At 39.7% G+C, this 13,063-nt stretch overlaps 1 protein-coding gene across 3 annotated transcripts; it reads right to left on the reverse strand.

Annotated features, from left to right (window-relative positions):
- Positions 1-1,140: 1,140 nt before the first annotated feature.
- LOC112902537 (importin-13) lies at positions 1,141-12,313 on the reverse strand. Of its 3 annotated transcripts, none has more exons than XM_025971658.1 (21): positions 11,540-12,310; positions 11,363-11,446; positions 11,191-11,250; positions 9,968-10,096; positions 9,559-9,620; positions 9,370-9,426; positions 8,686-8,806; positions 8,209-8,340; positions 7,585-7,665; positions 6,931-7,044; positions 6,741-6,820; positions 6,520-6,655; positions 5,827-5,976; positions 5,644-5,729; positions 5,111-5,298; positions 4,932-5,024; positions 4,293-4,480; positions 4,057-4,168; positions 2,792-2,949; positions 2,371-2,487; positions 1,141-1,907 (listed from the first exon to the last, which is right to left on the reverse strand). In XM_025971658.1, the coding sequence occupies exons 1-21, from the start codon at positions 12,197-12,199 to the stop codon at positions 1,677-1,679; spliced, it is 3,039 nt and encodes a 1,012-aa protein (XP_025827443.1). In that variant the 5' UTR covers positions 12,200-12,310; the 3' UTR covers positions 1,141-1,676. The 3 variants fall into 3 exon arrangements, 1 of the variants encoding a protein (XP_025827443.1); XR_003230599.1 differs by having other exon boundaries at positions 1,573-1,907; positions 2,792-2,966; positions 11,540-12,313; XR_003230600.1 differs by lacking the exon at positions 2,792-2,949 and having other exon boundaries at positions 1,876-1,907; positions 11,540-12,313.
- Positions 12,314-13,063: the final 750 nt, after the last annotated feature.

The raw sequence follows: 13,063 nt of genomic DNA on the forward strand, positions 1-13,063 counted from the left end.
TTAGAATCTACAAGAAATTTTTTCCCACGAAGCCCTTTGGAACAAAGGACACAAATCTTATGACATTCCGATGAGGCGATGAAATGGCTTGTTTCATAGGGATTCTGTAGAAAACTCTACCAAGAGATAAAACCTCATAGAAAGCCTATAACATCAGTAAAACACCTCTCTCTCTCTCTCTCTCTCTCTCTCTCTCTCTCTCTCTCTCTCTCTCATGTATTCCATCCAAAACTATTCTTGCAACCTCTTATGTTTCTTTTTTCCGTAGGATACAGAGGTTAGGGTGTTCTATTCCTACGTTCCTGGAATTCTGCATTACAAATAGACCGTTATAAGCTGTAGATATTTGCATGGTACTTTTCATAATACCCTAAAAAAGCTCTTGAAATTAAGCAATTGTTTGACAACTTTAAGAAAGGAAGCGCCGAACATGCTTCTCGCCTTGTCCTTAGTGATCTTTGCTTGTGAAACCTAGCAGTGGGCAGTGGCTTCCTAGCTAGGTTAAAGCCACATGTGAGAGCATAATCTAGCCAAGCCTGTGCTTTTCAAGGTGTGTGCTCGCCTTTGTTGCCTAGGCTACTTAGGTCCAAACTCCAAAGGTGCAAATTAAAAGTTCTGCCGATAATTTTATAAACTGCACTTGATATGACCGATAATGTGCTTCACAGACATGACCAGACCAGGTCGACGCCATACAACCTGCATTTAGGCTGCATCCATTTTTTTAAAAAAAAATGTATGATTGTCATCTTGGACTGCGTTTTCTAAGCATCTCCAGTAGAGTACTCATCTCTATATATTTTCTCTCCATCACCAATAATACTTTTTATATTTTTAGTAAGCAGTGTTGTAGCAAATTACTAAATTGATAAAATAGAGAGAGGAGCCCCTACATTTGAGCAAAAGAAAAATGTATTTTAACAATCATCAAAAATATTTTAGCATTGACGATGTAATTAGTAATCTGTTAGAACACCTCCCATTATTAAAGAGATATTTTTAAAAATATTAAAAAGAGAGATGAATAATCTGCTTGAGATATCTCCAGACGCTCTTATACCTTTCGTCCTGGAAGGACCGGGGCAATAAATGACCCTCAAGGCCAGTGAGTGCAATTTTAAGTCGCAGGGCCGTCGCCGATGAAGTAATAAATATATACATACATTCAAAATTAACTTGGCATGATAACAATCGTATCAAATGCCACCAAAAATTTGCCCATGTAAGCTCAAAAGATGAGTATGAACAAAGAAGAATGTTTTGTACATCGCACTAATTGCGAAAGAATGATGATATATACAGCTAAGGCATTCACCTCTCCGCCTTCTCTCTGTATCCAGTATACCCAAACGTTCCGACATGCCCCTCATGGACCATGGAGAAACAAAACTTTGGACCGTGGCATGTAAATTCCAACCTTGAGAAGGGCCATTAAACATATAGGTCCATGGGGCTCCCGGTTCGTTCAGAGTAGCCTGGTTTGACAACTTGCTCCACCTTTTGCCCACAGGTCACTTGCTATACAAAGGAAGACAAAACTCCCAAGTCCCAGCCAGGTCATTGGAATAAGTAGCCCATTCCCTGCTTAAAGATTTGTATATGGATGTCAAACCCGAGGATCAACACAAACCACGTCCTCCACCATCAGGACTGATGAATTCAGTTCCATCCGCATATTATGAAGGACAGGGGGTTGGGGCATTTCGATGGCTTTCAGCAAAATCCCTGATTATGCGTTTAAGTGTTCTACCACCCTTCCCTTGCATGTATCCTTGATGGTTTATGATATTATCACCAGTCCTACTGTGAAGATAGTCAGAACCTGCATCCTCGAGCACCTTCAGCCACAATGGAATTATCATTTCAGCTTCCCCTTGCTTTAGATACTCTGACGGCAATGATTTCACCTAAACAAGATTGGAAACAAGTCAGACAATACAAGACAGTAACTTTCGAGGATAGATGTTGGATAGGAGAATGAATAACTGCCAAATCTCTCTACATCTGCGAATCCAGATCTGGCATAGGATTTTCATGCAATCAAATGAAGGGTATGTCTCAATGATTTTCAATATATGTTTTTAGTACAGCTTCCATGTTTCAAGTTCAATAACAGAAGAAGTTATGCCAGACAGTTACTAAGAATATGACCATCAAAGCATTGCTACTCCTTTAATCAATTTGCTTGTACATGATAACACATCTCATGCTTCTGAAAGTTAAATGGTGGATTTAGACACCTCAGGTCGATAATTGCAAACTCAAAACATAGTTGAGAGCTTAAATAAAGACAAATAAAAGAATATATTGGCCTTATTTGAGTGTCTAGGTCCGGAACAATCACAATTAAAGCAGTGGCAAAACGAATACCGTTGATTGTAGCCACCCACAAAGAGAACTCCAATTAAGAACAGCCTTCCATGTTGTTCTTTCACAGAAACTGCACAATGCCGCCAGATGTTGCAATATTGTGGCAGATTTATGCACCTGCATGGAAACAGTGGTGTGAATATTCTGTGAGATCTATTTAGTCAAATAATTTACCCCATAAGTAGAACAAATAAGACAACAAGAGCAAACTTGGTGCAATGGTATAAAATAGTATCATCACCATTGGTATGCTAGCAAAACTCAGATGAGATCAAGAGCTTACTAAAAGGCTTACATACACAGGTACAATGCACTAGCTTAGTTCAGATGTCTCACATAACAGAGTGTTGAGTATCCCGAAAAAACATATGCTAACCAATAGTAACAAGTACTATGAAATTGTTCTCCAAATTGCACCCACCCTTGACAAGGCTGATACACCAAGTAGAGCATAAAGTACATTAGACAATAGACCTTCACCACAGCGAGCCAAGATTTGAATTAGGGCCACACCAGGTGATCCATTAGGGATGCACTCTGGAGATTCTAGCACAGCAGCAAGAACAACCTCAAGAAAACCTGCAGATGGCATGTAACTTTGGAATTATTTAGTTGGAAATGATCATGTGAATGCAACAACAGGGGTTAAGTGCAATAGCTTGAGCTGATGAATGACGCGGTGGCAGGTTATACTCCCTCCATTCCAAATTATAGGTCGTGTTGGCTTTTCTAGACACATAGTATTTGCTATGTATCTAGACAGGTGCAAAGCAAACGCCGTATATCTAGAAAAGCTAAAACGACCTATAATTTGGAACGGAGATAGTAGTATATAAGGTATCTGTATGACAATGTTCACCTAATATTAGCATAAAATGGTCAGCAAGGACAGATAGACTTTAACACCACACCACACCCCCCCCCCCCAAAAAAAATAATAAATAAATAAATAAAATAAACACTTAGGAAAGCAAACAAGAAAAATCATGACACTTTGCCACCAACTTGCTCTGGTGCTATAGAAAGGCCTTTAGTAAGCATGTTAAACGGTCGTAATTCCATACAGAACTCACCAAGCCTAATGAACTGATGCAAGGTTTTGCCACACAAACTGCCTTTTGTTATCCAGAAACTAGCTGAAATTACATCCATGCATCTGCAGTGAAAACACTAACTCCCTTCTATATTGTGTTCGTCTGTTAATGATGCTTAAAAATGGAAAGTAAGAAAATGGTTCTCCTTTGAATGGCACCTACTTTAACTAGTTGATGCTAAAGCTGTGCGAGACTACAAGGCCCAATCTGTTTGTTCGCTCAACTTCCAAGACAAATGACTTTAATCAGTAGCAAGATTAAAAGAGAGAAATATCATAGGCATATACAGTTATATTATATTCTCTTTAGTAAGCATGCACAAGTGAAAAATGCCATTCAGAAAAGACCAGTGTGAGTATTTTGTTGTGTATTAAGATCCATCTTATCAGGTAAAGAAAAATATCATAGATGTAAAGTCAAGCAGGCCAATGGGTTTTAGGAGCTCATATTTTTTCTGACATATGTTTTCACTTCAATTCCATCTTTTCCAGATAAAAGTTTACCCATTGTATGTATTCAAAGAATGAGGTGAATAGAAACACATGCAGTTAATGCAGAGAACAATACATAAAAGTGAACAGATAGCACTCACATGACATATATGACATTGCTGCAAGTGCTGCTCCTCGGTGCATTGCTGTAGAGCATACAGCTGCCTTTTGAAGCGATAGCTCAAGCAGCGAGCTAGATGCAACAAGGGCTTCCTGATTATTTATGCATTCAACAAAGAACATGAGAATACACAAATATGCCAATCCATATCATGCCAAGGTACTGAGCTCAAATACTTTACAAATATAGATATTGAACATGAGAAAAAATAAGAACCTTTGGACAGCAGCGGATAAACATAGATGTAAAGTAGGTATAGGCTTCAAGTAGATCAGGTTCTTGATCACACATATAAGAAGAACTAAGAGTCGATATTGATGATGCGGAGCTAAGTGTTTCAAAAGTCCTAACACATAAAGCCCCAAATTCTTCCTTGTGACCAAATTCTTCGATAACGTTGGCAGCTGAAAATTTGAATGAGGTCAAGTAGAGTCCACAATTTAATTGAAACAAGATGACGTATAGTATATAGAATTGTTCCATGGATATCAGAATATGTATAACTATGATTATATGAGCTAGTTCAGAAAACAATATGTGGTACCGAAGTATATCAACAGTGCATAGCTAAGGCAGTTAAGTGTTCCCAAATGCTCTAACTAAGAGATATCAAAAGTGCATAGCTAAGGCAGTTAGGTGTTCCCAAATGCTCTAACTAAGAGATATAAAATGAGTTTAATGCAAGATAAGCTCTTATGTATTTGCACATGTTTAAAATAACAGCAGCAGCCAAACCTCTTGATCACATCATTATCAAGTATTAACCTTATTTATGACGAAGTATAGAGAACATTTTATTTTGAATTGAATTTTGGCAAGCAAAATTTAGTTGTGCATAAGAGTATAGCTTCTTACATGTTCTCAAGAAGCAGTCATGCCTTTGAAACCGCAAGAAATTTGTAGATAAGCACTCCAGAACTTTGGGTAACAAGACATGAAAGTGCTGTCCTGTAAAATACAGATGCCAAATCAGATAACTGATGCATTTGCTATACAGCTTCAAATTTCTCAGTTTAGAAATCCATTTAACTTACCACAAGTATGTATAGCTGAAGAAAGAGAACGACATACAGCTGCAGATAAACTAACATTCTCCATATGAGAAGATCGGAAAAGCTTTTCAAGGAGTGGCCAAAATATTCCAAGAAGAACTAAAATTATATCATCGTCAACCAGGCCAGATGTAATTGGTGTAGATAAATGACCAAACAGAGCACTCATCCTGTAAAAGATATAATTTCTTATATTGTAGATAACATCAAACTTCCAGTATCTTGACCAACATGTGAATAGCAAAAATGTAATAGCAGACTATTTATTGATATGCCTTAGGCACACAAAAGAAAAGGAAGAATAGAACAAACTAGTTGTAAGATTCTGGCACGACAGTGAGACATGAAAAATCCCATCGATTGCTAATAGCATGTCAAGCAATCCTCAAAGAAAAAGAAACATCAAACTTTTTTCTCGAGTACGCAGGACAGCTGCCTATCATTGAGTTAAGAAGAGATAAAAGAAGTACAGCGCACACAACCCACATGAAAGAATGCAAAAACTATTAATGTACCTGTAAAGACCACGGACAGCAAGGTCTAAGGATTGTGTATAAGTAGCTGGATTTTGCCTTAGTGAGTTATCTCTGTCTATGTCAATCTGGGCAATGGAAGGAAAAAATTGCAGATGATGTCAGTCAATAACAGTTCACATATGGATTTTGGAAGAGCGGCTACACTAGGTAAAGAGAGCATACAATCTTTTCCACTGCTGAGTAGCTGGAACAAAGTAACCTGGCCAGCGAACTTTTCCTCAACTCTTTGTCATGAACAGAACTTAGAGCATGTGTAATTGCACTAATTATCTCTTCCTCATCCTCTAGCCGCAGGTTCCCTTTATCCATGCCCTATAAGAACACTGTTCTTAAATATTACATTGCATACAATGCCGAAAAGAAGATTTATCAAGGTATACTTGAAAGAGCTAAACATTACGTATGAGCACCTATGAGTTATGACATCAGCAGCCAAAGAAGTAACTAATGCAAATAGTTTATCCTATAGCGAGCATAGCAAAATCAAAACCAGCTTCCTTTCTAGATAAACATGTTTTTGACGATATTTATTTAGTTTACCATGTCCAGTCATGTACACAGTATATTTGTATCCTCTGCAAAAAAAAGAACAAACAGCCCCCAAGAGAATTCTCCTGCAGCCTACTGGTTCATACCTAAGTAACAATGTTCCCTATGATCATGTCTTAGAAAGGAAGGATACATGACGGTAGAATCAATGAAATATTTTCAGCAACCTTTTTAATACTAAGTTGACATGTCAGAATATAATTTGATATAGGTAAAGTGCCATCATATATTCTCTTTAGTTATGACCGCTACCATCTAGAATATCATGGTCGAATGAATTTGGTAAAGTAGAAGAGAGAGTGTTACCTCACTAATCCAGAAAAGAATTTCAAGATTCTGAGGTTCGTGGATGAATGAAGAAGCATCCTCGCAAAGTTTGCGCAAGGCTAAGGAGCAAGCATTTGATGATACAGATTTTGAAATTCCTGATGCACAAAATAGGCTGAACATAATGATAAAAAAACATATTAAACAGCCATACTGAATAAATAGAATCTTTAATCTTCATAAACATTCAAAATACTTACAGTAAGGGTTTAATGTTACTTTGAGAAGACGATAGCCACTTTGAGTAAGAACCAATTACATCACCAAAAGATTTGTATACCTTGACATTTAGGGAAATACAGAAAAAAAATTAGCTTCACAAATTAAAAATAAAGAAAAAATCTGATAGATAACTAAAAAAACTCTGGAAGCATATTGAGGATGTCCTACCATGAATAAACTTCCATTCAGTTCAACTGGAGTTCTGCTGGACAGAATGTTCACAAAATGCATTATCATCGAAAAATCGAATGGGCTTTCATCTTGTAAAATTGTGTCAGCAACCTGAAATTCAACAGTTTTTGTGCATATAGATCAAACACGCTCTCCCTGACATGTTTATATGATTTGTATCCAAACATACAAAGATATGCCCATGTTTAAGCAATAGCAAAATGAGGGAGGGAAGAAGTTAGAACTTTCAGAACATGAATGTTACAGAATTGAAGCATGCAAAACACACATAACGTCATTCACTCCAAAAGTAGGAAACCATCCTCTTGATTGGTTCCAAAACAATTATAGGATGGATTTTACTTATGGCCCATTTAAATTGATATTACACAATCCATTGAACCCTCTGAAATGCAACAAGTTCCCACAAAAGTTTGAAGTGCCAGCTTGATGTTAAGTGATATAAGCTTCTTTCAGAGATGGAAATAATATCAAACAATCTAAAAGAAGGTCTAGCAGGAAGTGATCAGATACAGAATTCTGAGAATAAGCACATAAACAGCAACAAACTTAGTATCAGCCGTGAGATTCAAATGTTATTTGCATCTTATGACAGTAATTAGCAATTTTTACCAAGTGGTATAAACTTACCATGCTAAGTGCATACATCTTAACTTCCACCTCCTTCCAAGGAACTGATTGGCTTGAGAAGTCCCAACCACGAGAAAAGAGCTGAATATAATACAACATACAAGTAGAACACATAGTTTTAAGCACAATAGCCTCATTGAATGTGCAGAAGAAAAATGGCAAATTAATCGTTGACATGAAAGGTTTAAAATGATATCAGTTATCAATAATAAGAGCTGTACGTCATGACCATGACATAACAAAATCAAACATAAATAAAATACATAATGGGCATAAAGGTGTCAAGTTTTTTTAGCAACTGACCTGAATAGATTATCTTTAGCAACCAAGTCTCTCTTCATTCTTAAAAATATTAAGTCATGCAACTTTTTTTCCCTTTTAACTCACATTTGTTATGTCAGTTATTCCTGAAATCTACCATGAAAAGGACTGCGCACTTTTTGTAAACGATGGCCATTTCTTGGATACATACACAAAATTGCTATTAGTGTTCTTACACCATACTTATCCTAAATAGAGTTCAAAAGGAAAGAAGCATGTTAGAACATTTGTTAAACCATAAACATGTAATCAGATGTGTGCTAGCAATGGGTCATAGGCAATCTTTCAGCAAACACCACATACGTTGTTCATATATGCAGGGGCACCTAGAAGCAAACAAATATCAACTAGGAGCTCCTCCAAATTCATTCTGAACTGTGCTAGTCCATCAGGTATGCAAGGTGCTCCATCAGTGCCATGCTCATCAGTGTCAATCTATAAATTGGCAGAATGTCAAGGCATAAGAGACAACTGGGTTCAAAAATCCTGTTCTTACAATTAGATATACAAGAAAAAGTTCAATGTGCAATTGCTGATTTAGTAAAATGAAGGGAAATACAATACATGAAGTATGATATAAACCAAAGGGTGAATTTGTAAGATAATGAGCTTCAGATGCCTACTTGATTATGAAAAATAAGTTAAATATGCAACTTATGAGAGATCAGATTAATATGCAATAATACTAGTATTATGTCTTAATCAGGAGAGTCAGGTTGGATGACGATAGCTACTCACACAAAATGAGCAAAACATAAAGTTAAAGTAAAACAGACAAACCTGTGCACGAAATAAAAGAGCGTCCAGCAGTGATGAAAACACAGGCAAAAACAACTCTTGCGATGCATTTCTTTTGGCTGTCTTTACATCAGTACCAAGAATAAAATGTGCCAAACTGCACCTGCAGAGTTTCAACATAAAAATACAATTAGTTATATCCCAAACATGCACATTAATGCCAAGAATTCAACTTCATTTCAGTAGAATAATAGGGAAGATGTTCCAATTTACACACTTACATGCACCTTATATCAATAATAGTCATAGCAAATATTATACAGGTGTTAACCACAATGGAATTGAGATTAGTGAAATATCACATGAGAAAAGTTGAAATGGTCAACAAAGCTGTCAGACACAGCTTTTAAGTAATATGGGCCACAAACTAGCAAGGAAACACAGCTTTCGAGAAGTTTGTCAGAACTCCAGTTGAAGATCAAATCCCTCTGCCAAACCTAGGCCTATACTAGACCCCAACAACAACATAGGAGATGGTAACCAGTCACCAATCCACCCCATCCTACATTAGTACGCACAGACAAAAGACCAACAACACCTCCATACAAATCAAGAAAAGAAGAGCACAATTTGCTCCCAGAGAGCATCAGCTAATTGTTATTTAATATTGTAAAGGAGGGTATTGTCATGCATGAAAATGAAGGGGGGAAAGGAAAGCGTCATTACCAAAATTGCAAGGTCGAATCTGCAATTTCCCAATCTTCACTAGTAAAAGCAACACATCTGCAAAGGAGGAAGAGCACTTCAGCAAAATGGTAAAATGAAATGAACTCCAGTATGACATTATTTGAAAGCCTTCAAAGTAAACATTAAAACTCAAGGAAAAGTACCACATAAACAGTGCAATAAATTGACCTCAAAAGTGCATCGGCGAGAGCAAGTGCTTGGCTACCCCCTTCTGCAACCAAAGCAGGTGCCTAAGAAAGTTGAACAGCTATCAGGTTGTGTTCACCAGATTCAAGCTCACGAGGAAAAGAAAAATGCGTTAAATGGTAATACGTCATTTCATATTAGAAGTCGTCACTTTCAGCCCTTGTGCTAATTCTAGGAGCATTAGAGATAACAGAGCACTAGAACATTGCATTAGTGTGTTTTAGTTAGTCTTTTCCTCTTACCTTGAAACAGCCAATTATTAGTTATCACTTTCCACTAACTCTACGAAAAGTCAGATATCCATTCGAACACACTATTGACGTATTAGGATTTTTCTTATAATTTAGATACTGAAAGACATCATACTAAAGTATAATGAAACAAATCTTACTGCTTGGCCAACTTCACACATCAAACAAGCAAGACCAGCAATGATCTTCTCACTTCTGTTGGCTAGAGCCGGTAGGAGAAGAACTTCCCTTATATAAGGCATCTTACTTAGAAAGGCCTCAGGTAACTCCTGCGACCAGACAGCAAAATGAATCAAAAACTTTATTATAAGTTGAAAACAGCTTGTAGTTGTTAGGATACCCAAAAAAAATCAAGGGAAAAAAATGGAAACAGAAGCTGTTGCCAGTTAAGGATTCTATTTATGGTACTTATCATCGCATGATAAAGAAGATGACCCCTAAACAGGTCAATTCAATACACATCATCAGACAGTGGAATAAGAAAGAGAAATGCGTACTTCATATCATAGCACTAAAGTTTCTCATCCCACCAAATTGCATTAATTAATGAATGTGAAAGAAATAAAACTCATATATATTGGCATATCCAAGATCAGAGCTTTATATAGAGAAGATTTATCGCATATTGTCAAAGAATAATGAAATAACAATATATATATGCAGATGATTCGGAGGAAAACTACTCAAACTTTGAAGTGATGCAGCTTGATGTGCCAAGACTCATGACCAGTAACAGTGAGGATGGATTTTTGTGTTGGACACCCAGGGCAGAAGATAAACGAAACACTAAAGTTTGGGTAGTGCTTAAGGAGACAATGACTGCCAGAGGAATTCGTGGGACAATTATACTGCCAAAGTTTGACCAAGGACATGGTCAATGAGCTATGTACTTTAGTTCTCATTGCAGTTTTCCTAGTTATTCAGTAGATGATTTATATGCATTTGAGCTAGGCCAGCATGTACTTGTTCCTATTCCTACATATACTCTGGAATGTATAATTCTAAGACCTGGACCTGTGACTTCTTGGGTTCTATTTTGTGAAATTTGAAACAGGGTATGCCCCCTCTGCGTGTAGAAAGAAGATAGAGAACAGGAATTTACTCATAGCAACACTTCCTGTATTAAACTTCACGACACATAGATATCCAAGGCGAATAGACCTCACTGTCTAACTGAAGCTCTGAACATTGCAGAATGTAAGTTCAAAGAAGTTCTAGGAATAAACCATTTTGGGTAACAAAATACAGCTCAACTACTACTTCATACAAAAACTGAACAGTAGATGTTAGTAGATGATTTGATTGGACCAACGCAGTAAGCAACAAAGTAGCACGAATCAGAATGCAGAAGAATTGAACTTACTTGGTGCTGGCTAACAAGCTCAGTCATAACCTCTATGGACACATCAAACGAGAAGGGCACCTTCATTAGCCACAAAGCAACAAAACAGCGTGTGAGCAGCTGAGTGCACAAGTAATTCCTCAAAGTACACTTTTCATTGCTTATAAGGAAGCGGAGGCTGCATTTTTGGCACCTGCAGCGAGTTGAACGCGAACGTGAGAAGTGGGTGTGTGGCAAGCGTGGTGGCCGGCGTCTCCGAGAAGCATCCCACGCGGACCTATGCCATTGGTTTTATGTCAGCAGTCGAGCGAGCTAGAGCAGAACGCTGCTGATCACGGAGCAAAGGAGAGGGCAGTGCGCGTATACGTACCCAGCTCAGTAGGCACCGAAGGATTCTGCGGTTGCGCTCGTGGAGGGGCACCCCGTCGTCGTTGGCAGGCACCTTCTCTGACTGAGAGTGAAGGAACTCGAGCACCGCGGGCGCGTGGGCGAGCAGCTCGCGCGTGAACCGGCACCGCGCGGCGGCGTCGACCCCCGTGTCGCCGGCTTGGTCCTGCGCGGCCTCCTCGGGGAGCACGGTGAGCAGCTCCAGCACCGCGGGCGCAGGCAGGTGCGGCAACCGCGCGAAGAGGCCGTCGACGCCGCCCTCGGCGCGGAGCGCGAGCGCGGAGAGGGCCAGGCAGATCTGCGTGAGCAGCTGGCGCGGGGCCGGGGTGGCGCAGAACCGCCGCGCGGCGAGGAGCAGCGCGTCGAGCAGCTGCGGCGCCAGGCCGGCCCCGGGGAGCGCGGGGCCGGGGGCCTGGATCTTCCGGCGGAGCATCTGCGCGGCGAAGAAGAGGAGGTCGGCGGGCGGGGGCGGGTCCGGCGCGGCCAGGAGCGCGGTGGCCACCGCCCACCCCTGCGGCGAGCGCTGCAGCGCGAGGAGCCACTGGTTGGCGGCGAGGCGCGCGGAGGGGTCCGCGTCGTGGTTGAGCGCGTGCACGGCCGCGGCCAGCCGCGCCTGGAGCTCCGACGCCTCGCCGGCGTCCATCGCGGCGGCGGCGGCGGGGTGGGTGGATTCGTGTGTGGGAGCGGGGGGAGGCGAGGGGACGGATGGGATTGGGCCGGGTGGCACGCACTCACGCACGGACGAGTGGGGGATGCGGATTTCTTTTTTCCTTTCTTTATTTATAATAAATTCTAGAATCTGCAAGCTTACAGCATTTATGAGCAGAGAGGTATGGAGCTTTCGACTGGGTTTTGGATCTAGCTGCTCCTTCAATTCGGGTTTTACTACTCAGACATTTCAGAATTTGAAATCAAGTTTGAATTTTGGAATCGGAACAGGATTTACCGTAGGATCACATTTAAGTTTGTTGTACGCATGTGTTCTTTCCGGGCTACTGCTACGGTAATTATTTGCTTCACCTTCGATGATTCCTCTTTTGCTGGATACGTTTCAAATTTGGGGAAATAAGAAAACTAATCATTTGTTACTCAGATATATCGATCTAATTATAAAATTAATTATTGGTCAAAAACGCAATCATAAGAAAAAGCGAAATAAAATCAAGATCTCAGCCTGAATCGAAGCCAAGATGATTCGTCAAAAATTAATGTGGATGAAAGAGTAAGAAGAGAGAGAGAGTTTGATCTTGTCACAACCGGTTACAAGACCTCTATATGACTAGCATGTCGATTTTGTAGAGCCCTTCATGTAACGAGCTAGACAAAAGTGTGGGACGCAACCAAGTGAGTGAGACTAAAAAGGTGATGTTCGGATTTGCCGTCTTCAAAGTGGTGGTGAAAGAATTCAGAGTTGGAGTGGATAATAATCTTGAGGATAATATGATTGTACCGAGGAGCACTCTGGGAGTAAGGAGGTGAGATAGAACCGCCTTGACTATATAAAAGG

This window comes from Panicum hallii, chromosome 8 (assembly GCF_002211085.1).
Source record: "Panicum hallii strain FIL2 chromosome 8, PHallii_v3.1, whole genome shotgun sequence".
Lineage (NCBI taxonomy): Eukaryota > Viridiplantae > Streptophyta > Magnoliopsida > Poales > Poaceae > Panicum > Panicum hallii.